The sequence below is a fragment of the Tubulanus polymorphus genome, chromosome 5 (assembly GCF_964204645.1).
Source record: "Tubulanus polymorphus chromosome 5, tnTubPoly1.2, whole genome shotgun sequence".
Lineage (NCBI taxonomy): Eukaryota > Metazoa > Nemertea > Palaeonemertea > Tubulaniformes > Tubulanidae > Tubulanus > Tubulanus polymorphus.
Window position 1 is genome coordinate 28,612 of NC_134029.1, and position 26,389 is coordinate 55,000.

Here is a 26,389-nt window from a genome sequence, read left to right on the forward strand (position 1 = left end):
AAAGAGAGCTCGTAAGAATTACCGTTTGCTAGCGCCATCTATGGTGGGGAGAAAGAGACCATCTCTTGGCGCCATCTGTGAGACGAATCCTAAAACAAAATGATGCATGAAATTTCTCTCTAAAACTTCGATAAGATTCATTAGAGCATAATAAGATAACTACATGTACATCGCTTCCGAACTTGAGAAATCTTACTAATACGGAAACGGACCGGCTACTGGCGCCATCTAGGACGTGTGTTAACCGGCAGAAAGGCAAAAAGGTCATGTGGAGCTAATGTTTATTGTTGGTTTTTTTTTTGTTGATGATGTAAATTAATGATGCTGGGCCGAGGTGTGAAGTATCAATTCAGCGCTGGAGAATGTGTTTTATGTTTCGAACCAGATTCTTCTAAAGCTCGTGTTTTATACGAGGCAAAGGTAAAAACATCAACGACAACCGACCCTATCCTCCCCGAGTCCCGACCCTCTCCTCTCAACTCCCCGAGTCCCGACCCTATCCTCTCAACTCCCCGAGTCCCGACCCTATCCTCCCCGAGTCCCGACCCTCTCCTCTAAACTCCCCGAGTCCCGACCCTCTCCTCTCAACTCCCTGCTGAGTCTGACCCCTCCTCTCAACTCCCCGAGTCCCGACCCTCTCAACTCCCCAGTCGACCTAATTACTCATAGTAACAGATCGATGTTTGATAGGTATTGGAAACTAGTATCGGTAAAGACGAATCTGGTAAAAGAATCCCTGAATATTTGATTCATTTTCAAGGTTGGAATAACAGGTATGAAATAAAACCGATGAAGTATCTGCTGATCGAGTATATGTTTGTCTGATAGAGTCGTGTATTGTTTCAGTTGGGATCGTGTTGTAGGTGAATACCTTGTATTAAAACATTCCGTAGAAAATCAACTATTAATGAAAAAAATTACATCAGTCGTAAGAAAAGTGTAAGTATCATCCTGCCTCCCCTCGTTTAAAGTGGACCCGGTCTGCCTGCCACCCCCTCAGTTAAATGGGTCTCGTCTTATTTGTTGTTACTTTTTTCAGACGCGGAAATAAAAATCGAATCAAGAAAATAAATTCGATATTGAAACACACTTTACCAGCGGATAATAAAATAATGACAGCTGTAGCCGGGGGTGATGAGGAAGATGATGAGAGTAGCGAAGAGGAGGAAACTGATGATGATACTGATACAGATATAGAGTTAAATACTATGAGAACTAACAGCACTAGCGATGAGGTAAATTCTTACAGATCAAGCAATTCCGGATTTACTGACGACGATCTGGGGATTCTGACTGTTGCTTGAAAAGTGGGAATTTTAATATTGGAAGCTGAGGATATTTAATAATTTAATAAGAATTTGAGTTTTTGGTGTCTTGGTAAAGAACGGTATGAGGAATGTCTTTATTAATAACAGCCTCCATTTATAAGGGTTAGGGCAATATCAGTTTATGATATTGAATTCCCGAACCTGTAAGAAGTGTTAAATCAGTAGATAGAGTATAATGATGGATTGTATTGTTTGTAGGGTGATGCCGGTGCCTCTCATGAGACTCACAGTTCTAATGATGGATTGTATTGTTTGTAGGGTGATGCTGGTGCCTCTCATGAGACTCGCAGTTCTAATGATGGATTGTATTGTTTGTAGGGTGATGCCGGTGCCTCTCATGAGACTCGCAGTTCTAATGATGGATTGTATTGTTTGTAGGGTGATGCCGGTGCCTCTCATGAGACTCGCAGTTCTAATGATGGATTGTATTGTTTGTAGGGTGATGCCGGTGCCTCTCATGAGACTCGCAGTTCTAATGATGGATTGTATTGTTTGTAGGGTGATGCTGGTGCCTCTCATGAGACTCACAGTTCTAATGATGGATTGTATTGTTTGTAGGGTGATGCCGGTGCCTCTCATGAGACTCGCAGTTCTAATGATGGATTGTATTGTTTGTAGGGTGATGCCGGTGCCTCTCATGAGACTCGCAGTTCTAATGATGGATTGTATTGTTTGTAGGGTGATGCCGGTGCCTCTCATGAGACTCGCAGTTCTAATGATGGATTGTATTGTTTGTAGGGTGATGCCGGTGCCTCTCATGAGACTCGCAGTTCTAATGATGGATTGTATTGTTTGTAGGGTGATGCTGGTGCCTCTCATGAGACTCACAGTTCTAATGATGGATTGTATTGTTTGTAGGGTGATGCTGGTGCCTCTCATGAGACTCGCAGTTCTAATGATGGATTGTATTGTTTGTAGGGTGATGCTGGTGCCTCTCATGAGACTCACAGTTCCAGCAGTTCAGACGATTCACCAACTTTTACTCTCAATATTCCATCAGCTTTGAAAAAAGTTCTAGATGAAGATTTCGTAAAAATACAAAAACAAAAACAGGTAAAACTTAGGAGTTTATAATAACTGACACTAGAGGTCACTATAGATTAGTTGTAAATACTGACACTAGGTGTCGCTGTGTTTTATAGATAATCCACCTCCCGCAACAGAATAACGTTATCACGATATTAGAAAGTTACGCTAAAGATTACGCCATTAATACGATTGTATCGACTGGAGATAGGGGGCGCTTGCATCGAGAAAATAATCAACAAACGCAAAGAAAGTAAGTGAACTTTTTTATCACCAGGGGGCAGTTGCACAGTCGTGACTTAAGTCCAAAAGTGGTCTTAAATCTGAAGACTGGTCTTAAGTTGTTAGATTAGCTATAGAACTAAGTTGGTCTTAGACTGGTCTTAAGTCTAAGCCATGACTATGCAACCGGCCCCTGGACACAGTTCCGAGTTAAGATTTAACTCTCGCAACTGTGCAACTGGGTCCTCTATATTTCAGTATAACCCTGTATAATTGACACCTCTATATTTCAGTATAACCCTGTATAATTCACCTCTATATTTCAGTATAACCCTGTATAATTCACCTCTATATTTCAGTATAACCCTGTATAATTCACCTCTATATTTCAGTATAACCCTGTATAATTCACCTCTATATTTCAGTATAACCCTGTGTAATTCACCTCTATATTTCAGTATAACCCTGTGTAATGAGGTTATGGATGGTTTACGGATTCTATTCGATTTCTTGTTGCCTACAAATTTATTATATAACCCAGAGCGACCTCAATATGAAAACATCATCAATGAGTTTAAACCGAAATTGATTAAACGAGAAATGTAAGTAATAACACCGGTCACTTCACATCAGTAAAAACACCGGTCACTTCTCATCAGTAAAAACACCGGTCACTTCTCATCAGTAAAAACACCGGTCACTTCTCATCAGTAAAAACACCGGTCACTTTACATCAGTAAAAACACCGGTCACTTCACATCAGTAAAAACACCGGTCACTTCTAATCAGTAAAAACACCGGTCACTTCACATCAGTAAAAACACCGGTCACTTCTAATCAGTAAAAACACCGGTCACTTCACATCAGTAAAAACACCGGTCACTTCACATCAGTGAAAACACCGGTCACTTCACATCAGTAAAAACACCGGTCACTTCTCATCAGTAAAAACACCGGTCACTTCTCATCAGTAAAAACACCGGTCACTTCACATCAGTGAAAACACCGGTCACTTCACATCAGTAAAAACACCGGTCACTTCTCATCAGTAAAAACACCGGTCACTTCTCATCAGTAAAAACACCGGTCACTTCACATCAGTAAAAACACCGGTCACTTCTCATCAGTAAAAACACCGGTCACTTCACATCAGTAAAAACACCGGTCACTTCACATCAGTAAAACACCGGTCACTTCTCATCAGTAAAAACACCGGTCACTTCTCATCAGTAAAAACACCGGTCACTTCACATCAGTAAAAACACCGGTCACTTCACATCAGTAAAACACCGGTCACTTCACATCAATTCTGAGTAGCTATCTGAATTATTATTGATGTTTCTATATTTGTAGTAGTGGAGTATCAGAATGTGAGGCTGACCTCACTGGAACTCTCCTCTCACCTCCATCGACCTCCTCACCTCGTCAATCTAGATCTCGTACGGCAGCAGCTGCTAAAAACTACACCCCGGCAACAGTTACTACGGAAACCAAAACAACTCCGAAACATCGCGGTCAGAAACGTGACTACGATCTGACGGGACTCCGAGAGTCGTCGGAGTCATCAGAGACTCCGGTTAAAAGAGTCACTCGTCAATCTGAGAAAAACCGGTCCCCGGGAGAGGAGTCGATCGCGATACCGGTGGCTCCGTCTAGCGGGTATAAACGTACTAAACCTGTAGCGGTAGCCGAGAGAGTTAGTCGCAGAGTGAATAAACCGGTTACTATAACAACGGCTACAACAATCGTATCGGATAGTTCTACTACAACTACAGTAATCACTGATAAACCTGTAGAACACTCAGCTGCCGCAGGTGGATCATCATCATTAAAAACAGGAATTAATGATATATTAGACTGGAAACTTATACCAGACGAGGTTTACAGTTATACACCAGCGCCACCTACACTTATATACGGAACTCAACATTTACTCAGATTATTCGGTAAATATCACTCTCCCCCTCATCCCTGTACACTCCCCATTACTCCCCCTCACCTTGTGTCCTCCCTGTACGCTCCCCATTACTCCACTCACCTTGTATCCCCCTCCTCCCTGTACTCCCCCTCACCTTGTATCCCCCCTTCAGCTGAGAAACTGGATCTATATCTATTTCAGTTAAACTCCCCGATGTCATCTCAATGATGAATATTCCTCACAACAAACGTAAAGTTTTACTCTCACATTTTGAACAGTTACTCGAGTAAGTATTGGTTCGTTCTTCTCTCATTAGGGGGCGATGTAATCGACTGCCGACTCAGTTTATTGTCTCTATGTTTTCAGTTATATCTCGGAGCATCGTGAGGAGTTACTGCATAAATCAGCTTATATCAGTCAGTAGAAACAAACACTTCCAACAACCATCGAGACCCTTCCAATAGGTGGCATTACTCAATCGGAGACCCTTCCAATAGGTGGCATTACTCAATAAAAACCCTTCCAATAGGTGGCATTACTCAATCAGACCCTTTTACGAGGGTGCATTACTCAACAAGAATTGCATTTAATACAACAATGTAAATATGACTGGAGTTATACTTGTCTAATGATTATAATTATAATGAAGTGTTTATTTCTATTTAATTAATTATTTTTGGCTTTGTGTCAATATTTAATGCTTCAATAAATGGAAAAAATAAAAATACATTTAATGTTTTATTATTATTGCAAGGAGTCCAGGAATCTGGTTTTAGTGGTAACCACCTGTACATGGTTTATACAAATACGGTGAATAGTGTGGAATATTAACACAATGACTCATCACCATAATTACCTCCTTCATAGATACTGACTGATCCTACAGGCTTCACTTATCTTACCAATCAATAGCCATCTCGATCGGTCTTGTGCTGCCCCCTACGTCCAAGTACAAAGAACGCACAATAAAACTGACATAATAATCGCTTGCCACATCCTGGTTCTAGTGGTAACCGTTAGATCGGCTTAAACGTAATCCTGGTTCTAGTGGTAACCTTGAAGATCGACTTATATGAAATCCTGGTTGTAGTGATAACCTGTAAGATCAGCCAACAACAAATAAAACTAATATTTGATGAATTTGTGATTAATACTAACAAAATTCTATAATGGCTTTATTCATTAAATTGATTTTACAGAAATAAATGATACAATATTAGTTCATAATACTGATTAGGTTAAAATTATTTACAGGAATCAGCAGATATTAATGGCAGTATTTCAAGGGGAAGGTTAGCAGAGATATTATATTTATCAGATACCCAGGTTTTATAATAAAACCTCAAATTCTATTCTCTATTCTGAACTGTGGGTTATAAATCTGATAAATACAGATAATCTATTTCTGCTAGTAATACATGTATATATTGCAATTACCCAAAAAATCTCACAACAAAAACCCAAAATAGATCTGAACAAACCCTACCCAAATGTGACGCTAACACAGCCCGAGACAAACTGTCTATACACCCCGAGACACACAGACACCCCCTTGTTAGTCCGCAGTCCTAGTTAGTCCGCAGTCCTAGTTAAACTCCTTCAGATTATTATTTGCCTGACAATCAGCATTCGGACAACACTCAAGGTCCATTAGATGTATCAAGTTTGGATGCTCCAAACAAACCAATCTTAATCTGCCTTTAAAACAATGGCCGCATGCTTGACATAAAACACTCTTTATTGGACGATTGCAGCTACATCGGTCAACCACTGCACCTGCTGTTTCCATAGTAACCATCGACGTCCCGTCTTTATTATTGCTGTTATTGTTGTTTTCGTCACTGATGGATTTCAGTCGACCCTGAAACATTTACAAACACACAATTAATACAAACATTATCCCAACCAGGCCCTTATCAGACAGAGGACGGCCAGGTCCTCATCAGACAGAGGACGGCCAGGTCCTTAATCAGAGAGAGGACGGCCAGGTCCTCATCAGACAGAGGATGGCCAGGTCCTTTATCAGACAGAGGACGGCCAGGTCCTCATCAGACAGAGGACGGCCAGGTCCTTTATCAGAGAGAGGACAGCCAGGTCCTCATCAGACAGAGGACGGCCAGGTCCTCATCAGACAGAGGACAGCCAGGTCCTCATCAGACAGAGGACGGCCAGGTTTTTAGGAGGTCAGCAGAGAGAATAGTTAGTTATCTAATCAGTAATCGTTGGTGGTAAGCTTTGTGGTTTGTGAATATATGCGATCATCCAACTAAACCACTGACAGGTTACAAACACAGCCAGGTCATCATCGGACAGGACAGCCAGGCACTCGTCGGCCGGGCGCTTTTTAGGTGGTCAGCAGAGAAGGGACCAGGCATAGAAGGCCGGGGGCGGACCTGGTGAGTGCACAGGGGCTCGTCACAATTTGATAATGAATGGATGATACCAGTATCCCTGTATAAAAAAGATTCTTTTTTATACAGGGATACTGGTATCATCCATTCATCATTATAAAATTGTGACAAGCCCCTGTGAGTGAGTGAGTTCGGGAGAGATCTTACCGGTGAGCGCTGAGTTGAGCTGCTGCTGCTGCTATACATCTTAGCCAAAATACCGCGACCTCGTCCAGTGCTGAAACTCATGATGATGGATCGAGTTGATGGATGCTGCTGCAGCCACTGTTACTGTTTAACGCACGTGTTCGTGACCTAGTTTACAATACATACACGGTGTTTATATTATACGCCAATTAGACTGGTTGCTGGTCTCTACCGGCGCAGAAATGGACAGGCGACCAGTCTATATGCCAATCGTACCCGTCCGTACTAAATATCGACACAAACAATCCTAATTTAACAACAGCTCGCGGACGACGTTAGATTTAAGAGCAGATTCTTCAGCACTAATGAATATTGCAATTGGAAATATTTCTACTGGTTTTATCAATGAAATATGCCTTAATTAAGGTTTTTAATTACTCGCATGCCACAGTTAGAGTGTCAGATCTCTACCATAGCGTGCTGCCTCTATATAAATCATTAGCGGTCAATGCGTGAACTAATTGATTATAAGGGGACCCGCCGTGGGAACCAGAGGCAGGGCAGTCACTGATATGCCTCAGATTTAGTTTTAAATTAGTGTCCCATTCCTTTCCTTGTCTGAAATCCATGGCCGATTTAGTAAAGGTTTTCTGCCGTGTGATAAACAAACGGAAGTGAAATATCCACTTCCTAAACAAGAACTTAACTCGACCTAGAACAATTAAACATAAATGCAACACTAGTGCAATATTTTATTAAAACATAAATGTACAAAACAGTAGAATTCAATAAGCAAGTGCTTGACACCCGGGCACAGCGCTCCGAGCCCTGAGCAGCTGTTCCCGGGGGCCGCATGGAGGGTTAATCTCAATACAACCGGACGGAACACAGTGCCCCCTAGTGAGCTGAGGTCGCGCTATGATTTTTCTAGTTCTTCAAATAACTTTTTCATACAAGTTTTCTGATCGTACATTTCAATAACGGCAGTAGAAATCAGTTCCAGAATCAAGTCCGGCCAAATATTCCTCAAAACCGACCGCTTTTTATCAACCTCTATTGCATCAAGGGAAATATCGCGTATATATAATTTAGCATAATCCATTCTACATAACATCTCCTGAAATATATACAATTAATACAAAATTCAAATATAGTGTCTGTTAGACTGGACTGCTGGATGATCAACCGGCTAATAGCTATACCTGGCGTTTATTTTTCGCTGTTTCCGTGCACTGATAATTCAATCCAGCTCGAGATACTGATTCCGTTCCTGATTTCACTTCAGGCGATTTACGTCCTTTCATTTCTTCATATTTCATACGTCTGCAAACAACAACAATGCAATCAGTATATATGAAATTTGAATAGGAGATGAGAGAGAGGATGGAGTGGGGGAGGAGAGGAAGGAGTAGGGGAAGTGAGGAGAGAGTGGGGGAGGAGAGGAGAGAGTGGGGGAGGAGAGGATGGAGAGAGGAGGGAGTGGGGGAGGAGAGGATGGAGAGAGAGGAGGGAGTAAGGAGGGGATAAGGGTTATATGAGGGTGCTTTGTTTTTACCTGTTTTCACCCACTAATAATTGCAGTCTATTTTGAGTTAGTTTAGATGTAGTTATCTGTCCAACTGGGCCGAATAACCGCTCAGCATTCAACACATCGCCAGCAGTTACCTGGAAATAATACCTGTAAACTTCAGCGCCACCTGGGTGATAAATCCTCAATCAATTACCGACGATTCTTACCTCTTCATCGTTGAGTTTGCGTAGAGAGAAATGGGCTAATCTGTATATGGTATAAATCTTCCATAGATTGAATTGAGCTACAGGATTTCCCTCTAATTCAATAGTTAAACAATCTAAACGACGAACACAAGCTAAAGCATTTATCTGATGTAGATTCTGAATGTTTGTAGCGCTAAAAATCAATGTCTGAAATCAATATAAAACATTTACGATGTATTAAAAAATGTATCAAAAGTTTACAGTAAACTTCACCCAGAGACTCGGACAAAGTAACACCTGCAAAATTCGTGCAAGTTTAGCAAATTTTGAGTTAATTTTGAGTTGGAAAATATGTCAGGAAATCATTCGTTTTTGTCAGAGTCAGTCGGAAGTGTGAGGGTGAAGGTATCTGCAGTATCAAACAATGTACCTAATATATCTAATTGGATTCGATACATTTTGATACTCACGTGAACTGAAGGGAATCTGGCTCTGATTTTATGTAGATGTTGAACTATTTCATCGAAATCGATGAATTTAAAAGCGACCGTATTAATAGCAGCTGCAGCTTGAATTCCCCAGTTTCGATCCAACGCGTCTAAAGATCCGATACCGTATAGATTTAATGTATCACCGTCTAATTCAGCTAAATGAGACAAACTGCCGGCAGTCGTAGACGTCAAACTTAACTTACTGCAAAAATATCAATTCATCATCGTGAATTATACCTAATACATTAATAGAATTCATTTCAATGAAATGTCAATCAGTGAAAAATTGTGCAGGTGATTTTTACCTAAGAACAATTGGTTCTTTATCGGCACTGCTGGTAGAGTTACTACCAGTACCAGGTCGAGAATCAATCAGAGTAGTATTGTTACTACTACCAGTTACAGGACGACTGTCAGCGCTACAAACACAACACAACATAACAGTGAGAGTGACACTAATTGTGAACAGACACTTAGGAGTAGAGACACTCCACTCAGGAGTAGAGACACTCCACTCAGGAGTAGAGACACTCCACTCAGGAGTAAAGACACTCCACTCAGGAGTAGAGACACTCCACTCAGGAGTAGAGACACTCCACTCAGGAGTAGAGACTCTTCACTCAGGAGTAGAGACACTCCACTCAGGAGTAGAGACACTCCACTCAGGAGTAGAGACACTCCACTCAGGAGTAGAGACACTCCACTCAGGAGTAGAGACACTCCACTCAGGAGTAGAGACACTCCACTCAGGAGTAGAGACACTCCACTCAGGAGTAGAGACACTCCACTCAGGAGTAGAGACACTCCACTCAGGAGTAGAGACACTCATCAGTAGAGACACTCATCAGTAGAGACACTCATCAGTAGAGACACTCATCAGTAGAGACACTCAGGAGTAGAGATACTCCACTCAGGAGTAGAGACACTCCACTCAGGAGTAGAGACATTCAGCAGGAGTAGAGACACTCCACTCAGGAGTAGAGACACTCCACTCAGGAGTAGAGACACTCCATTCAGGAGTAGAGACACTACACTCCTGAGTAGAGACACTCATCAGTAGAGACACTCATCAGTAGAGACACTCATCAGTAGAGACACTCAGGAGTAGAGACACTCCACTCAGGAGTAGAGACACTCCACTCAGGAGAAGAGTTACTTACCTACTGCGGAATGATTTTAATTCTAAATCTGCTGTGACTGCTCCAGTAGCACTGCCTGGCCTCTGCTGCTGCTGCTGCTGCTGCTGTGTGTTAGGAACTGTAGCTACATGATTTGCGTATAAATCAGGCATTTTACGTTTAGTTTTCTGTAGAGTTGTCTGCGCGACCTCCCATTGTCTTTTAGCATTGTTTATAGCCAACTTTCGTTTCTCCTAGAAACAAACATTACAAACATAAACTATCAATAAAACCGGCGAAATATTATCATCAGATTCGTTCATTAAATTTGGAACTGACTTTAAGAAGAGCAGCTTTATTGGTTTCTTTCTTCTTTTCTTCTTCTTTTCTCGCCATCACGGCTGCAACTCTTCGTTCCTCTTCCTGAAAATTATTCAAACGATCACTCACTCCCTCTCTCACTCGCTATTTGAACTACAGGATTCATACTAGTACTTACAGTAACTCTTTTCATATCTAACTGCTTCAATCTCGGTAACTGTCTGAGAACTGTTTGTTTATAAAACTGTTCTTGACAAAATGGATTCCCGTCCAGAGAGATTTCAGTTAATGAATTCGACTCCGATAAACAACTGATATCTTCAAAACTGAAATTACAAGAAAGTGGAAAATATTTGAGGTGCAAATGATAGAAAATTGCTTGAGAAAATTTCTTATTTCATTAGTAAAAAGTACCTGGTAATTTCATTAAAACTGAGGAATAATCTTTGGAGATTTGGTAGATTTTCAACATCAGTCTAAAACATAAAATTTTACATAGAATTGAAATTGGTTAAAATTTGAATTTAGAGCTAAATAAACTCCCGAGTTCTTACTCAAATATTTTTAACTTATTAAGTCATATTTCAATGGAGAACTGTGGAACTGAGTCCAGAACTGTGGAACTGAGTCCAGAACTGTGAAACTGAGTCCTGAACTGTGGAACTGACTCTAGAACTGTGGATCTGACTCTAGAACTGTGGAACTGAGCCCAGAACTGTGGAACTGAGTCCAGAACTGTGGAACTGAGTTCAGAACTGTGGAACTGAGTCCTGAACTGTGGAACTGAGTCCTGAACTGTGGAACTGAGTCCAGAACTGTGGAACTGAGTTCAGAACTGTGGAACTGAGTCCTGAACTGTGGAACTGACTCTAGAACTGTGGAACTGAGCCCAGAACTGTGGAACTGAGTCCTGAACTGTGGAACTGAGTCCTGAACTGTGGAACTGAGTCCAGAACTGTGGAACTGAGCCCAGAACTGTGGAACTGAGTCCTGAACTCCAGAACTGAGTCCAGAACTGTGGAACTGACTCTAGAACCGTGGATCTGACTCTAGAACTGTGGAACTGACTCTAGAACTGTGGAACTTACAACAGTAGTGATTTTATTGCGTCTAAGATTCAGTTCTGCTAATGCATCCATTCCATTTAAATTATCACCGTGTGAAATTTCATTCCCGGCTAAATTCAAAACCCTTAACTCGAGTAAATGATTTAAATTCTCAATGTGTTTAATCTGAAATAAACAACAACAAATAAATCAGTTAATATTCAAATATAATTTGAATATAATTCAGCGGTTTGTAACTAACTCTGTTTCCGTGTAGATCCAACACATCCAGTTTAATCAATGCGTCTAAATTCTCTATTTTACGTATTTTATTTTTGCCGAGCATCAAAACTCGTAGCGACCTCAGATAATTTAAACCTCCAATTTCTTCTATTTGATTGTCGTATAAATCAAGGAATATGAGTTTTTTTAAGCTGTTTAAATGTTGTATTTTGATGATGAGATTGTGCTGATAGTTTAACAATCGTAGCTGATCTTCTCCTTCCAAAATCGGACAGACGGATAGACGTCTCCTAGAAACAATAATCACAACAATCAATACAGTTTGATTTGAATAAGGAGAGAGAGAGAGAGAGAGAGAGAGAGAGAGAGAGAGAGAGAGAGAGAGAGAGGGGAGAGTTTTACCGGTCTAAATTCAGTCTATCAGGATTAGCGTTTCTCTCATCAGGAGTTCTATAAACAATAGGTATCCCCGGTGCAGACGGACTTTCAGCAAATATCACTCGATCTCCTAAAAATCAATATATATTCAGTAGTGAATTAATGGAGGCTCTGTATAACAATAGTTTAGGAATAACAGTTTGCTTCTTTAAACCGGGCACAATTGATTTCTATATGAAATAAAAGCCAAGCTAAATATATTACTTTGCATGAGCGCAAGATTGCTAAATTGTATTCATACATTTCTAAGATAAACAGTGCATTAAAATAGTGATAAATGTAGATACAATATAAAACAATGTAGGTGTATATAAGACTACAATGTATCCCGCTCAGGCTGTAATGTGTTAGCTGTGTAGTAAGCGCCACCTATATCTACAGAAAGCTGTCGTGATTACCAGGAATCTGAACAGGGGGCGCTTTACTCGATTTCAGCGGTATTAACATAGATGGCGCACTCTGACGTCGAATATAGGAAGCGTTATCTTCTCCGAGAGTATCGACGATATAATCGGTAAGATCATGAGCTATCGCCGTGGAAACTGACTTTAGTTTATTGTTAGCTCGATGTCGATAGGGAACGTTCCCTAATTTATCAGAAACAGCTTCAAAATAAAATATCATTAAAATACATGAAAACAAGCGCTGGAAGGTCATGAGGGCTGAGGGGAGGACATGAGGGGTGAGGGGAGGACATGAGGGGAGGATACGAGGGTGAGGGGCGGACATGAGGGAGGATACAATGGTGAGGGGAGGATACAAGGGGTGAGGGGAGGATACAAGGGGTGAGGGGAGGACATGAGGGGTGAGGGGAGGATACGAGGGTGAGGGGCGGACATGAGTGAGGATACGAGGGTGAGGGGAGGATACAAGGGATGAGGGGAGGACATGAGGGGTGAGGGGAGGACACATGGGGAGGGGAGGACAGCAGAGATGAGGGGAGAACATGAGGGGTGAGGGGAGGACACGAGGGGAGGACACGAGGGGAGGGGAAGATATGAAGGTGTGAGTTGTGAAATTACCTGGTATATGATTCGGTACCTGCTGCTGCTGCTGCTGCTGGTGATGATCACTGCTGGTGCCATATTTACGTATTAATTGATTATTTCCAGCGACTTCACTTGAAATTAAACTTGATTCACGACTTCGAACGTCACTAGAATTCTTCAATTTATACATAAAACAAGTAATCAACTCAACTCTCTCTAACACTTACAATTCAGTGTATATGTAGTGTGTTTATTCTAGACAGAGCTTCCTTCAGATTATTGTTTCTATTATCAAATATTTTCCCATGAATTTCAATTGAAGTCAATCAATCATTTGTTCCTCATTTCATAGACATCTTTAAAAAGACTTTATTGCAAACACTAATTCAAATTGAATACTCGGACTGAACTAGGTCACTTCTAAACTTCACTACATGAATAATAAATCATTTTGTTAAAGCATCAATAATAACCATCAACCTCATAATATGATATTGATATAATATTAGCCTATTTTCTATTTTTAAATAGACTAAACAAATCCATAACCAAAGATAAATAGTGGGCTAGGGTTAATTCCAGTCTGTAAAGGGCTAGGGTTAATTCCAGTCTGTAGAGGGCTAGTGTTAATTCCAGTCTGTAGAGGGCTAGGGTTAATTCCAGTCTGTAGTGGGCTAGGGTTAATTCCAGTCTGTAGAGAGCTAGGGTTAATTCCAGTCTGTAGTGGGCTAGGGTTAATTCCAGTCTGTAGTGGGCTAGGGTTAATTCCAGTCTGTAGAGGGCTAGGGTTAATTCCAGTCTGTAGAGGGCTAGGGTTAATTCCAGTCTGTAGAGGGCTAGGGTTAATTCCAGTCTATAGTGGGCTAGCGTTAATTCCAGTCTGTAGAGCGCTAGGGTTAATTCCAGTCTGTAGAGGGCTAGGGTTAATTCCAGTCTGTAGTGGGCTAGCGTTAATTCCCTACACTAGAGTTTGATATGATTAAAACGTACCGTCATTTTTATCATTACAAAATTCTGATAAATTAACAACAAAGGAACAATTCATTAAACCATGAACATAAAAAACCATCCACCCCTCCCACTCCCTCTTCCCCTTCCACTCCCTTCTCTCCCTCTTCCCCTTCCACTCCCTTCTCTCCCACTCCCTTCTCTCCCTCTTCCCCTCCCACTCCCTTCTCTCCCACTCCCTTCTCTCCCACTTCCCCTCCCACTCCCTTCTCTCCCACTCATACACACTTGTTACCTGTTTATAAGTTGATCTGTCTGAAACAGCTGATCCTGAAGCATGAAGACCAAGATGTGGACCAAATATCTGACTCTATAAATATATAACAATTTCATTTTCAATTTGTTATAAGATCAGAAAGGAGAGTAGGCTGTAGCTCGACCCCAGCAGCAGGTGTGGGGGTCAGTAGGCTGTAGCTCGACCCCAGCAGCAGGCGTGGGGGTCAGTAGGCTGTAGCTCGACCCCAGCAGCAGGCGTGGGCGGTCAGTAGGCTGTAGCTCGACCCTAGCAGCAGGCATGGGGGTCAGTAGGCTGTAGCTCGACCCCAGCAGCAGGCGTGGGGGTCAGTAGGCTGTAGCTCGACCCCTGGGGCTGGGGATGGAGGGGGTCTGGTCAGGTCTGGGGGGGGGAGACGAGGACGAGGTTATTCATTAAACTGACCTCTTTAGGGGTGACAGTTTGTCTGCTGAGGGGGAGGGGAGTCTGGTCTGGGGGAGACGAGGGTATTCATTAAACTGACCTCTTTAGGGGTGACAGTTTGTCTGCTGCTGCTGTTAATATTACGTGATTTATTATAATGATACATCTTCAAAATTCTTCCATGTCCGCCATTTGTAAACAAATCTATTTTCGGTAATAGAGAGATGTGGAGCGCGCGATATTTTTCCCTAGTGTGGAGCCAAGGCGGGCGCACGTGGGTTTGTTTACATCCGGTGATAAACAAATCAAAAATAAATTTATTGTTTATAAATACGTACGCGCTTGATATTGTAAGAATTATCACTGATTTACTATTTCTAGGATTAAGGAATTTCTTTTAGTTAAAAATCTTCTTGCAATATTTTTAATTGTAGCTTCCGCTAAACAATTGCACTTCAATTCAATTAATATTTATTTGACAACTCGTTGATAGTGTTTAAATCAAACTTTCTGGCTGTTTCTTCATCGAATAGATCAGTGAGAATGTCAGTAAATTATTCATCGGGACTTTCTGAATACGCGCATAAAGGCAAATGTGGATTGGCGGAAGTATTTGATTCTGTTGAAGAAATCGAGAGGAAAGTCTGTGAATTATCGGAATTAGTTCGGAATAGTGGATATTTAGTGGTTCATACCGGGGCCGGTATCAGTACAGCAGCTGGAATTCCCGATTTTAGAGGACCAAGAGGTATTGTTAACTCTAATATCAGCGCTTCAGTTCGGGTTCGTTAGGCCTACCCCTGCTTGCTGGGGACTGCTGGAATTAGGTCCAAACAACGGCTCTGTCTAGTGTCTGGAGTAGGCTATATGATGGAATACTAATATTTCAGGTTGTTAATGTGTATTGTATAAGCTGATTTTGAGTATTCACAGTTTGATAAAACTGTAAACAGTGGATTCAGTCTCTTGTTGGTGGTGGGTGCTACTGGCAATAGCTTCATCTGCTACCCCTCCTGAGCAGATTGGTCAAGCCAATCACATGACCAGCCACTTCCATCTAGGGCTGGCCTGGGAGGAGCTAACCCTAACCCTAGGGTTGATTGGTCAAGTCAGCAGCCTAAGGCAATCATGGTCGGGAACTAACCCTAACCCTAGGGTTATGCTGACTGGTCAAGACAGGTCACATGCCCAGCCACTTCCATCTAGGGCTGGCCTGGGAGGAGCTAACCCTAACCCTAGGTTTGATTGGTCAAGTCAGCAGCCCAATGCAACTATGGTCAGGAACTAACCCTAACCCTAGGGTTATGCTTATTGGTCAAGGCAGGTCACATGACCAGTAGTTCCTTATAAGGCTAAGGCCAGTAACAGGTGACCACAGACACTAATGGAGTCTTATTAATGTGGTGACAAACTGTTTTTATCTATCAGGAGTTTGGACACTCGAAGAAAAAGGTGAAGCTCCAAGTTTTAATGTTACATTTGATGAAGCTCGACCAACATTGACTCATATGGCTTTAGTTGCATTAGAACAAGCAGGTAAGTGTGTGTGTCGTTTGAATTGTTATTCACTGGACTCTGTGCTGTTTTATAAACTACTGATTGTATTTTCAGGTTATGTAAAATACATCGTAAGTCAGAATGTAGATGGATTACATTTACGTTCAGGATTCCCTAGAAATAAACTTTCAGAATTACATGGAAACATGTTTGTGGAAGAATGTGATAAATGTTCGACTCAGGTAAATCACAGTGAGTTCTAATCTCAATCATCAGTTAGTTGTTAAATAGTTTAATCCATTTCAGTATATCAATTGGAAATCCGTTTCTACAATGGGTTTAAAGAATACAGGAAACCCGTGTGTAATGAAAAAACCGAGAGGAATTTGTCGGTAAGTCCTAAACCTCACTCTCTGCGTCTGCTACAGAATTATTTCAATCTAACTTTTGTGTGGAATTTATTTTCAGCGGAAATTTAACAGATACGATTCTAGATTGGGAAGATAATTTACCAGAATCTGATTTGTTAAACGCTGAATTAAATGCAAAGTAAGTCAAAACCGATCGCTGTACATTGTTCCAAATCCTCAATTCAATATTAAAAAAACACTGCATCTTCTTTTAAGATAATCTCTGTTTATGTTGCGTATTTCAGGCAGGCAGATATCAACCTGTGTTTAGGGACCTCGTTACAAATAGTTCCCAGCGGAAATATTCCATTATTGAACCGGAAAATTAACGGAAAACTTGTCATCGTTAATTTACAACCGACGAAACATGATAAAAAATGTCATCTTAAAATCAATGCGTATATTGATGACGTTATGTTAAAACTGTGTGAGAATTTAAACATTAAAATACCAGAGTTTAAAACTGTGCAATATAAACTGAAATCAGAACATAAACCAGTGACAAAAACTAGCGGGAATATCAGACAGAAGTGTATTATACGTGATGGAATTAAAACAGACAGCGAACCAGCAGAGAATGACAGCAAACTAGTGGAGATAGACAGCAAACCATCAGAAACAGACAGCAAGCCGGCAGAGATAGGCAGCAAACCATCAGAAACTGACAGCAAACCAGCAGAGATAGGCAGCAAACCAGTTGAGATAGACAGCAAACCAGCAGAAACAGACAGCAAGCCAGCAGAGATAGGCAGAAAATCAACCATAACTCCTCATCACAAGCATTTAATAATAAATGGTTTAGAATCAGATTCAAAAGATTTTAAGATAAATTCTGCTGATTTCACAGAAACTGAGAATCATATTCAAATAAAACGCAGAATCTCAACAGAAATAAAAACTGAATGCGTAGAAAATAACAGTAAAATTAAAAAGAATGAATAAATATTTTTAATTCAAGTAGTTTTGTTGCTTTATTTATTGGGATCAGGAAGCAATAAGAGAAATGACCGATATGTGGCGCTGATTGTTTCATTGTTGTTGAATTCTCGATGTTAAATGTTGTATTCGATCCTGTAGATGTTTATTCAATGATTCGGTTTCCTTCGATTGTCGTTTTAATCTTTTCAATTGAGCAGAATTCCGCTTCTAAAATATAAACACTGATAATATCACAACCTATGAATCAGGAGCAGGAGCAGGAGGAGGAGGAGGAGGAGGAGGAGGGGTCGACTGAGTGAAAGACAGAAATCTAATTACCTTCGCCACATCAAACTGTTGCCTCATTTGTTTATTTTTCATCGTTTCCAACTCGATCTAAAATTCGAAAAATTACAATTTTACTTCTGATGAGACGTGAAGTACACTATACTCGATGCATTTAGTACTTCTGGTGAGACGTGAAGTACACTATACGCGATGCATTTAGTACTTCTGATGAGATGTGAAGTACACTATACTCGATGCATTTAGTACTTCTGTGAGACGTGAAGTACACTATACTCGATGCATTTAGTACTTCTGTGAGACGTGAAGTACACTATACTCGATGCATTTAGTACTTCTGTGAGACGTGAAGTACACTATACTCGATGCATTTAGTACTTCTGTGAGACGTGAAGTACACTATACTCGATGCATTTAGTACTTCTGATGAGACGTGAAGTACACTATACTCGATGCATTTAGTACTTCTGATGAGACGTGAAGTACACTATACTCGATGTATTTAGTACTTCTGATGAGACATGAAGTACACTATACTCGATGCATTTAGTACTTCTGTGAGACGTGAAGTACACTATACTCGATGCATTTAGTACTTCTGTGAGATAACAAGTCCACTCGTAGTTAGTAATCTTTACCTGATCTGCCAGTTTTTTAATCTCAGTTTTTTCAGACTCGATTTGTTTATTCAATTCATGAATCTCTTCCGCTATTTTGTCTTCATTTTCTAACAATATTTCAGGCTGATCTGAAAACATAAAACTACTTTCAATTTACACCTGAATAAATATTGAAAAACTGCAGCAGTTGTGAATAGAATTTCAAACCTATTTTTAACTGTTCACATTGTTGAAGTTCGTTTTCTAACTGTTCACATTGTTCAGTTATCGGATCGTGTTTTTCTGATTGTTGAAGTTTTACGGTAAATTTTGAAATCATTTTCGAATATTTCTCATTCTCCCTAGAAAGAGAAAAATAGAAATCAATTTTTATAAAAACATTGATGTAGTGTTTTACAGTGAAGATCAGGATCTGGTGACTGAATACGTGTTTATTTGTTTATGCAATAGTTTTTGTGTAGCGACATGTCCCTTCCAGGCCTGTGCATCTGATAAATATTCATTTAAATCTACAAAACAAAAATCATTATAGCATCATTTAATGTTGACGTAATAAATCTCTTGAATATTTCAGTGGTTTCACACTTTATTTACTTGAATGCAATAAATGAGAATTTCTTGTTTTTTTGTTGATATCATCTTGAATCAGCCACAGTTGTCTGGTAATTCTACAGTCTTCATGTTGAGCATCTTCCAATAATTCACATTCTACACACACAAAATTTCAATCAATACATTGCAATAATTTAAGTTTCAATAAATTGTTATTTGTTATACTGTAATATATTGTATAAATAACAACCAACGATTTGAAAATCTGTTTATTCCTCGTAAATTCTCAAGTCTGAATAACAAACCTTTTTCATATTCTTGCTGAAATTTAACAAAGAAACAAAATTCAAGATTGGTTTTGAATTTCAGATGAAAATCCGATTTCTTGAACGCAAGATTTTCCAAATCACCTTTTTATGTTGTACAATAAGTTGATGTTTATGTAATTCGGAAAGTTGTAATGTTTGCATGACAGACATTTCACTGGCGACCACTGGTAAACTTTGTAAAGCTTCATCTGCTAAATTACTTTCTAGACATTGATTCATTGCAGCTAAACCTGAAATTAATGAGGAACAGTCACAGCACCCACACAGCACCCACACCCACAGCATCCACGACCACAGGTTGCGGTGTCTCAGTGTCTGGAGGAAATCCTTGATTGGATGGCTTACCTGGATCGGCAGCAAGGGCAGCCTCTGGTACAGGCACCTGTGCTTCTGACATTTTAAGAACAGAATCAGAATTTCTGTTTCAGTTAACTGAACTCTTTTTGGTCCTTGGCTTGGGAATCGGAGGCTGAAGAAATTGAGAAAAAAAGATATACAGGCCTCAACAATAACATTTAACATGGCTGCGGAGTTTTTGGATTGTAATACTGACCGCATTCGCTTGCTGGTCAAATGCTTGGCCCTTATCTATTGTGGAAATACTCGACATTAGAATAATTCAATTTAAAATACCCTTTTCTATTTGATTTCCAGCCTGTGCTTGGTTTCGTTAGTAGAAGCACGCTTCGAATTTTGAATGTAGCGCGTGTTGCGCCGGTGTGGGCTGAGAGAGACCAGACTCGCGCAGGCGCCTGTAATCCGACTGATTGTCGGCTGAATCGACCAACTTCATTTATACATCAAACATGTACAGATGATTATTTTTTCATAATTTTCCCGATTTATCAAATATAATCGTTATTTTGAAATGGGTTATTTGATAATTAATTAAATATAATCGGTTGCGACGTTTCGTCAATTTGTTTCAATATAAGTTAGTTCCAAGTCACGAGAGCTCGGTTGTAATATGTATTGCAATAAACATGTATCAATAAACGGGCGGGCCGCCACCGAGTGGTAATATAAATATATCCCCGACTACTTTAATAGCAGAGATCCTTTTTCAACTGAGCATGCCAATTTAACATTTGGCCACCGAAACCTTAGTGTTGGCCTGGTAAATAAACGCAGAAACTCTAGTGTTGGCCTGGTAAATAAACGCAGAAATTCTTGTGTTGGCCTGGTAAATAAACGCAGAAACCATAGTGTTGGCCTGGGTAAATAAACGCAGAAACCCCAGTGTTGGCCTGGTAAATAAACGCAGAAACCCTAGTGTTGGCCTGGGTAAATAAACGCAGAAACCCCAGTGTTGGCCTGGTAAATAAACGCAGAAACCATAGTGTTGGCCTGGTAAATAAACGCAGAAACCCAAGTGTTGGCCTGGTAAATAAACGCAGAAACTCTAGTGTTGGCCTGGTAAATAAACGCAGAAACCCCAGTGTTGGCCTGGTAAATAAACGCAGAAACCATAGTGTTGGCCTGGTAAATAAACGTAGTTATCCTAGTGTTGGCCCGTTGATTGTGAACGGGATTATGCTATTCAGAAATACTGCAGAGTTATTGATGCGAGAGGTGTACAATAAAATGAATATACAAGTTGGTCGCCACAACATCGGGGACTTGACATAAAACCAGAGCTCATCCAAAACAAGAAACGACCAGAGCAGAATTTGTATATATTTAATTCAGAAAAATTACAAAATATTTCATACAGACCATATATAAATTTGTCCACGAATAAAATCTCAAGTGAATCATGTATGAATTAATTTCCAAACATGAGTGATTCAAAAACTAGTTTATCAATAAAAAAACACTTCAAAATTCAGATATAAAAATAGTTCAAGGACTAGAGAAAAGTCTAGTTGTGATCCTTGTTATTAGAATGGTTCTTATCTATGGAACGATTCATCAATAATCACAGAGCTATTAAAATTATACATGAGTAGTTTGATTATCACGGTACCAGTAATATAGACAGACAGACAAACCACTGCCCAAATTCAAGCAAAAATGTTCCGATGTTTCATTCAACTTTCAATGAAATTTCATTTGACCAAAGTCTAGATTTGAACTGTATCAAAGTGTGTTCCAAAACGACCAGATTTAAACTGACTTTTTATGGCCGTATTGAATTGAGCTGAGTTTAAAATCTGTTCCAAAAAGATTTAACAGAAACAGACTTTACTGATATTTGATTTAATCGTAAGAAGTTGTATTTATTTCATTTTTCTACTGGCAGCAGTTTGATGTCTGGTAACAGACAGCGTCCCAGCAACGCACGCGACCTGTTTACCGTTAGTTGACAGACGCGCTGTAACTCTGAAATCACCATCAGCTAAAGCAGCAGGAATGGAACTATCATTGATGTAAACCTGATATGACGGAAGTCTGTATCGACCCTATATAAATAGACACAACATTCAAATAACTGACACATAAAAACCCACAGTAAATATGTAGAGAACTTTATTTTCTATAAGTTTTTGACATGTTTACTGTGGGATAACAGTTCACTACAGTCAGTCAAATAACTATTCATCAAACAGTACATTATATTCCATGTGGTGACGAACGCCAGTTTCAACTAAATCCTAATCTTCTGGGGCCAGTTTTATAAACTGGTACCATTTTTAACCTGCTGGTTAACTCAATTGAAAATGAATTGAGTTAATCCCCGGGTTTAAGTCAATACCAGTCTATAAAACTGGCCCCAGGATTACTGATTGAACGAATAATTCAGCATTTCTAAAGATGACTATTACGATATAGTCAAAATGTCGAATAAAATAAACTATTAGCTTAAAGGAAACATTATGGACTTATCATCACTAGTGCAGGATTCTAAAACAGTCAAATAGATTATCCACCAATAGGTGGCAACACTTACCGGTTTGAACGGGCATCTACAGGGTATTTTGTAAGAGCTGAATGGTGGAGGGCACTGTCCACCAGGGGGCGACGGTATCATTGAGCAGATATCGTTATAAGTACAAGAACCTACATTACTGATACAAGGAATTTCTATCCAGAAAAGAACACGCTTTTCTATTTTCAATTCAGCCTTAAAAAAAACAAAAATATTCACAGTTTGAAGGTAAAATATATCAGATTATAAATACTGGAATTAGCCACACGTACCTTCAACGGTGCAACAATAGGGGCGGAAAAAGTGACATCAAATCCGACGTTAGCGTTACCGGGTAGATTTAACGGGTCTGGACTAACAGACGCGGAATTCACTTTTATTGCGTCAGTTCCCGGACCACAATTACTCCAGGAAAATCCATTCACTTGTATTTCAGTTTCACCGTAATATTTCCTCTAAATATACACCACAAAGCGGTTAATGTCTCTTTCAACCTGACTTGAGAGCATTCCGGGTGGCCTAGCTCAGTCAGTTATGGTAGTACATACCTGATAAAGGTCTTAATAGGACGAGAAAGGACTGGCAGTTGACCTAAATCATCATTTTTTAATCCATTTGAAACTGTATTGAAGGATATCCAAAAAGTCTTCACTGAAAGGGGTTAAATGAAGAGAAGTGACTCCATGATTTGAAAGTTTAACAATATGTCTCCATGCCTACCAACTGAAGTTTGGTATGTAGGCATGGAGACATATTGTTAAACTTTCAAATCATGGAGTCACTTCTCTTCATTTAACCCCTTTCAGTGAAGACTTTTTGGATATCCTTCAATACAGTTTCAAATGGATTAAAAAATGATGATTTAGGTCGACTGCCTTTCCTTTCTGGTCCTATTAAGACCTTTATCAGGTATGTACTGCCAAAACTGACTGAGCTAGGCCACCCGGAATGCTCTCAAGTCAGGTTGAAATAGACATTAGCAGTTAGAGAGACTCGAAATCGAATAATTTTTCACCGGTCGGCGAAATAATTAATTAATTTACCTTGACAAAGCTGGCCTTCTTTAAAATTGTGAATAAATCATCGTTAGGTTGAATATTCAATGATGATTGGTCGAATTGATCGACTAGATCAGCACCAACTGCAGCAGCAGCAGCAACGACTAGAAACAGAACAGTTTGAACCGGTTTGACAGCCATCTTATCCGGCACTGGATCGATCAGGGGAATCAGCTGATCAATTCAATCCCTTCTGAAACGACATATACAAACTTAGCATAGATTATTAACTATTTAGAATACAGAGATCAATAACACACATATCACATTTAGTTTAATGAATCTAAAGAGGTTTAGATGTATAGAAATGCTAAATAAGTTTATTTCATATTCTCATCGTTTCATACAGAGAGTTTTGTGCTTGAAGCGAATTTTCACAAACCCATGACAGTCCGAATCTGCCGCGTCTTTAGCCTCTATACCGATGTATTACTACTCAAGTCATGGCAGATAATTGCACACAAATAACAAAGCGCCACTTATCAAAATTTTAAAACTGTATTGTATGAAACGATTTATTCAAATTAGCTTAAATTTGCAGGAAATTAATTGTGTATGCGCTCGATTTGAGTATTTAGATCAGATTTTCTTTGAAAAGAGAGGTTTTGATCAGTTTGAATAAGTTGAATTTCGACATTTCAGTAAATAAATTCAGTTTTATGAAAGGCGGAAGTAAAACGTGCATGTTGTTTGTAACTTATCGATAAAAACAGCTGTTTGTCGCGTGAAATAGAATAATGGGCAAACCAAAAAAGGGAAAGAAAGGAAAAGCTGACGACGATAATCTGTAGGTGTTAATCCCTAAGAGAGATTATTCCAAATAATCCGCTTTAATCCGTAAACAGAACCCGGTTCGATTAATGTATAGTCTGTGTGTACCGCGCTTAGATTCATTAACTGAAACATATTGTAGAAAATAAACGCGAGAAAAATATAAACTAACTTCAGTTTCATGAAACAACAAAACACAGAAATATTCGTTCAATCATTTACAGATTTCATCATTTAGAGTTCTTATAAATCAAGGAATTTGGACTGCTTTCTTGATTGAAAACTTTTGGCTTTTTGAAAAGCAATTTTTGGTGTCTTGTTGATGTGATGAATGACATAAGGAACCTCTTCATAAGAAACAGCCTCCACTTATTTTGAGATCTTATAATTTACTCAAGGAAGGGTCCTTAGGGGGAATGATTCTGGATTCTGAAAGGAACCCTAGATAGCAAGGTATTAGTCCATATTTTGATTGATAATTCTAATTTATGCAGCGATGATGATCTGCCAGCGGAACTAGTGGCTAAATTAAACCTGAATAATGACGATGAAAGCAATGATGAGGAAGAAATCATCGCTATTTCTAAACCTAAAAAGAAAGAAAAGGTTCGTCTAAATTCTCTTCAACTGTTAAAATGTATGTAAAACTTGTGGTTTTTTTCAAAAATTTATTTTTTATTTTGATGAATTTTCCAGAAGAAGAAAGTGAAGATAATATTATCAGCTGATGAGGAGGATAATGAAGATGATGGTTTGTTTGAGGCGTTGAATATGATACCAGCAGGAAATGCTGCTGCAGCTGGATTCAGTATGTTAGATATGTTATCAGATGCTGAGGACAGTGAGGTAAACACTCACTTGTTACCCCCTCTGAACACCCCCTCTAAACACCCCCTCAAAACACCCCTTTATCCCCCGCCTGGAACATCTCCATTCTCCTTTAACTCCCTCCCTCTAAAACACTCCCCCTCCCCCAAAAAAACCCATCTTTTATTCCCAGACAGAATTATGTATATCAGTGATTAAATTACAGAAAGAATCTGAAGAAGAATCTCCTAAAATCGTCATCAAACAAGAACCGAAAAAATCCAACAAAAAGAAAGATAAGAAGAAAAAAGAGAAATCAGCGGCCGATGAAGATTTAGACGCGTTGTTAGCCGAAATAGAATCGGCACCGGTTAAAAAAACTGGCAAAAAAAAGAAAAAGGAAAAAATAGCGGAAGAAGAAGATTTAGACTCGATACTTGCTGAAATAGAGGCTGAAACGTCGGGGGTCAAAGAGTCACCAGAGGGCGTGGTCAAACAGGATGAGACAGTTGTAACCGGGGAAGATGCGGTAACTGTCGCCGATAACGACGATGGTGATGAGGTTAAAACAATGAAAACAGCAGCTCAGAAACGCAAAGAGAAGAAAGAGAGAGAGAAAGAGAAAAGAAGAGAAGAGGGGAAGAAGGTAAGAGAGAGAGAGGAGGAGAGAGGGAGGGAGAGAGAGAGGGAGGAGGAGAGAGGGGAGGGAGAGAAAATGTGAGGATTATTAATTACTATTGGTGGTGTGTTTAACTTTGATTCTTATTTTCTTTCAGAAAAAAGCAAATGAAGCAAATAAGGAGCCAGAATCAGCAGCAGCAGCAGCAGCAGCAGCAGCTACAGCAGCAGGTACTACAGATACAGCTGCTGCTGAGATAGAGGTGGAGGTAGCTGAGGTTAAACCAGCTGCAGATGCCGGGGAAGACGCTGAACCAACTGAAGAGAAAGAGGACAGTAAGAAAAAGAAGAAAAAAGATAAGAAAAAAGCTAAACTGGAAGCAGAGAAGGAGAAAGAAAAGGAGAAAGAGAAGGAGAAAGGAGGGAAGAAAAAAATGGGAAAATCAACGGTTCGTAAATAAATGGATGAAATGGAGAATTAGTTAATGAATAACGAGTGTTAATTGTGTTGTTAATTGTTTGTAGCTGTTAGCGATGCAAGAGGCTTTGAGAAAAGCTAAAGAAGAAGAAGAAAGATTAAAAAGAGAAGAGGAAGA

General features: G+C 39.8%; 7 protein-coding genes across 9 annotated transcripts in view; 3 read left to right on the forward strand and 4 right to left on the reverse strand.

Moving 5' to 3' along the window:
* Positions 1–273: 273 nt before the first annotated feature.
* LOC141905582 (MSL complex subunit 3-like) lies at positions 274–5,200 on the forward strand. Of its 3 annotated transcripts, XM_074794511.1 has the most exons (11): positions 274–420; positions 691–773; positions 847–939; positions 1,040–1,235; positions 2,247–2,381; positions 2,471–2,607; positions 3,035–3,178; positions 3,930–4,522; positions 4,696–4,780; positions 4,861–4,958; positions 4,992–5,200. In XM_074794511.1, the coding sequence occupies exons 1-10, from the start codon at positions 319–321 to the stop codon at positions 4,916–4,918; spliced, it is 1,626 nt and encodes a 541-aa protein (XP_074650612.1). In that variant the 5' UTR covers positions 274–318; the 3' UTR covers positions 4,919–4,958; positions 4,992–5,200. The 3 variants fall into 3 exon arrangements, with proteins under 3 accessions (XP_074650612.1, XP_074650611.1, XP_074650614.1); XM_074794510.1 differs by lacking the exon at positions 4,992–5,200 and having other exon boundaries at positions 4,861–4,973; XM_074794513.1 differs by lacking the exons at positions 3,035–3,178; positions 4,992–5,200 and having other exon boundaries at positions 4,861–4,973.
* A 499-nt stretch (positions 5,201–5,699) lies between these two features.
* On the reverse strand, positions 5,700–7,250 carry LOC141906028 (uncharacterized). Its single transcript, XM_074795172.1, has 2 exons — positions 7,053–7,250; positions 5,700–6,355 (listed from the first exon to the last, which is right to left on the reverse strand). Exons 1-2 carry the CDS (start codon positions 7,131–7,133, stop codon positions 6,080–6,082), a joined length of 357 nt encoding a protein of 118 aa, XP_074651273.1. The 5' UTR covers positions 7,134–7,250; the 3' UTR covers positions 5,700–6,079.
* A 502-nt stretch (positions 7,251–7,752) lies between these two features.
* On the reverse strand, positions 7,753–15,273 carry LOC141905205 (leucine-rich repeat-containing protein 49-like). The gene is made up of 17 exons (XM_074794009.1): positions 15,139–15,273; positions 14,637–14,711; positions 13,427–13,568; positions 12,803–13,009; positions 12,369–12,474; positions 11,986–12,256; positions 11,766–11,909; positions 11,092–11,153; positions 10,856–11,003; positions 10,696–10,779; positions 10,399–10,610; positions 9,544–9,657; positions 9,218–9,440; positions 8,769–8,954; positions 8,587–8,696; positions 8,234–8,354; positions 7,753–8,148 (listed from the first exon to the last, which is right to left on the reverse strand). The coding sequence occupies exons 1-17, from the start codon at positions 15,202–15,204 to the stop codon at positions 7,948–7,950; spliced, it is 2,472 nt and encodes an 823-aa protein (XP_074650110.1). The 5' UTR covers positions 15,205–15,273; the 3' UTR covers positions 7,753–7,947.
* A 250-nt stretch (positions 15,274–15,523) lies between these two features.
* On the forward strand, positions 15,524–17,887 carry LOC141905262 (NAD-dependent protein deacylase sirtuin-6-like). The gene is made up of 6 exons (XM_074794088.1): positions 15,524–15,786; positions 16,467–16,574; positions 16,650–16,777; positions 16,842–16,927; positions 17,004–17,084; positions 17,191–17,887. The coding sequence occupies exons 1-6, from the start codon at positions 15,582–15,584 to the stop codon at positions 17,885–17,887; spliced, it is 1,305 nt and encodes a 434-aa protein (XP_074650189.1). The 5' UTR covers positions 15,524–15,581.
* A 32-nt stretch (positions 17,888–17,919) lies between these two features.
* LOC141905263 (uncharacterized) lies at positions 17,920–20,092 on the reverse strand. Its single transcript, XM_074794089.1, has 9 exons — positions 20,016–20,092; positions 19,752–19,900; positions 19,647–19,662; positions 19,384–19,497; positions 19,217–19,298; positions 18,997–19,130; positions 18,808–18,917; positions 18,203–18,259; positions 17,920–18,091 (listed from the first exon to the last, which is right to left on the reverse strand). The coding sequence occupies exons 1-9, from the start codon at positions 20,065–20,067 to the stop codon at positions 17,975–17,977; spliced, it is 831 nt and encodes a 276-aa protein (XP_074650190.1). The 5' UTR covers positions 20,068–20,092; the 3' UTR covers positions 17,920–17,974.
* A 1,031-nt stretch (positions 20,093–21,123) lies between these two features.
* Positions 21,124–23,767, reverse strand: LOC141906546 (ganglioside GM2 activator-like). The gene is made up of 4 exons (XM_074795885.1): positions 23,583–23,767; positions 22,812–22,994; positions 22,561–22,734; positions 21,124–22,072 (listed from the first exon to the last, which is right to left on the reverse strand). Exons 1-4 carry the CDS (start codon positions 23,736–23,738, stop codon positions 21,890–21,892), a joined length of 696 nt encoding a protein of 231 aa, XP_074651986.1. The 5' UTR covers positions 23,739–23,767; the 3' UTR covers positions 21,124–21,889.
* Positions 23,768–24,244: 477 nt separating this feature from the next.
* LOC141906545 (eukaryotic translation initiation factor 5B-like) overlaps positions 24,245–26,389 on the forward strand; it is a 9,727-nt gene continuing 7,582 nt past the window's right edge. The window contains 6 exon segments of the mRNA XM_074795884.1: positions 24,245–24,384; positions 24,863–24,974; positions 25,065–25,214; positions 25,402–25,821; positions 25,952–26,242; positions 26,319–26,389. The exon segment at positions 26,319–26,389 is cut by the window's right edge and continues 46 nt beyond it. Coding sequence (XP_074651985.1) covers positions 24,335–24,384; positions 24,863–24,974; positions 25,065–25,214; positions 25,402–25,821; positions 25,952–26,242; positions 26,319–26,389 — 1,094 coding nt within the window. The 5' untranslated portion in view covers positions 24,245–24,334.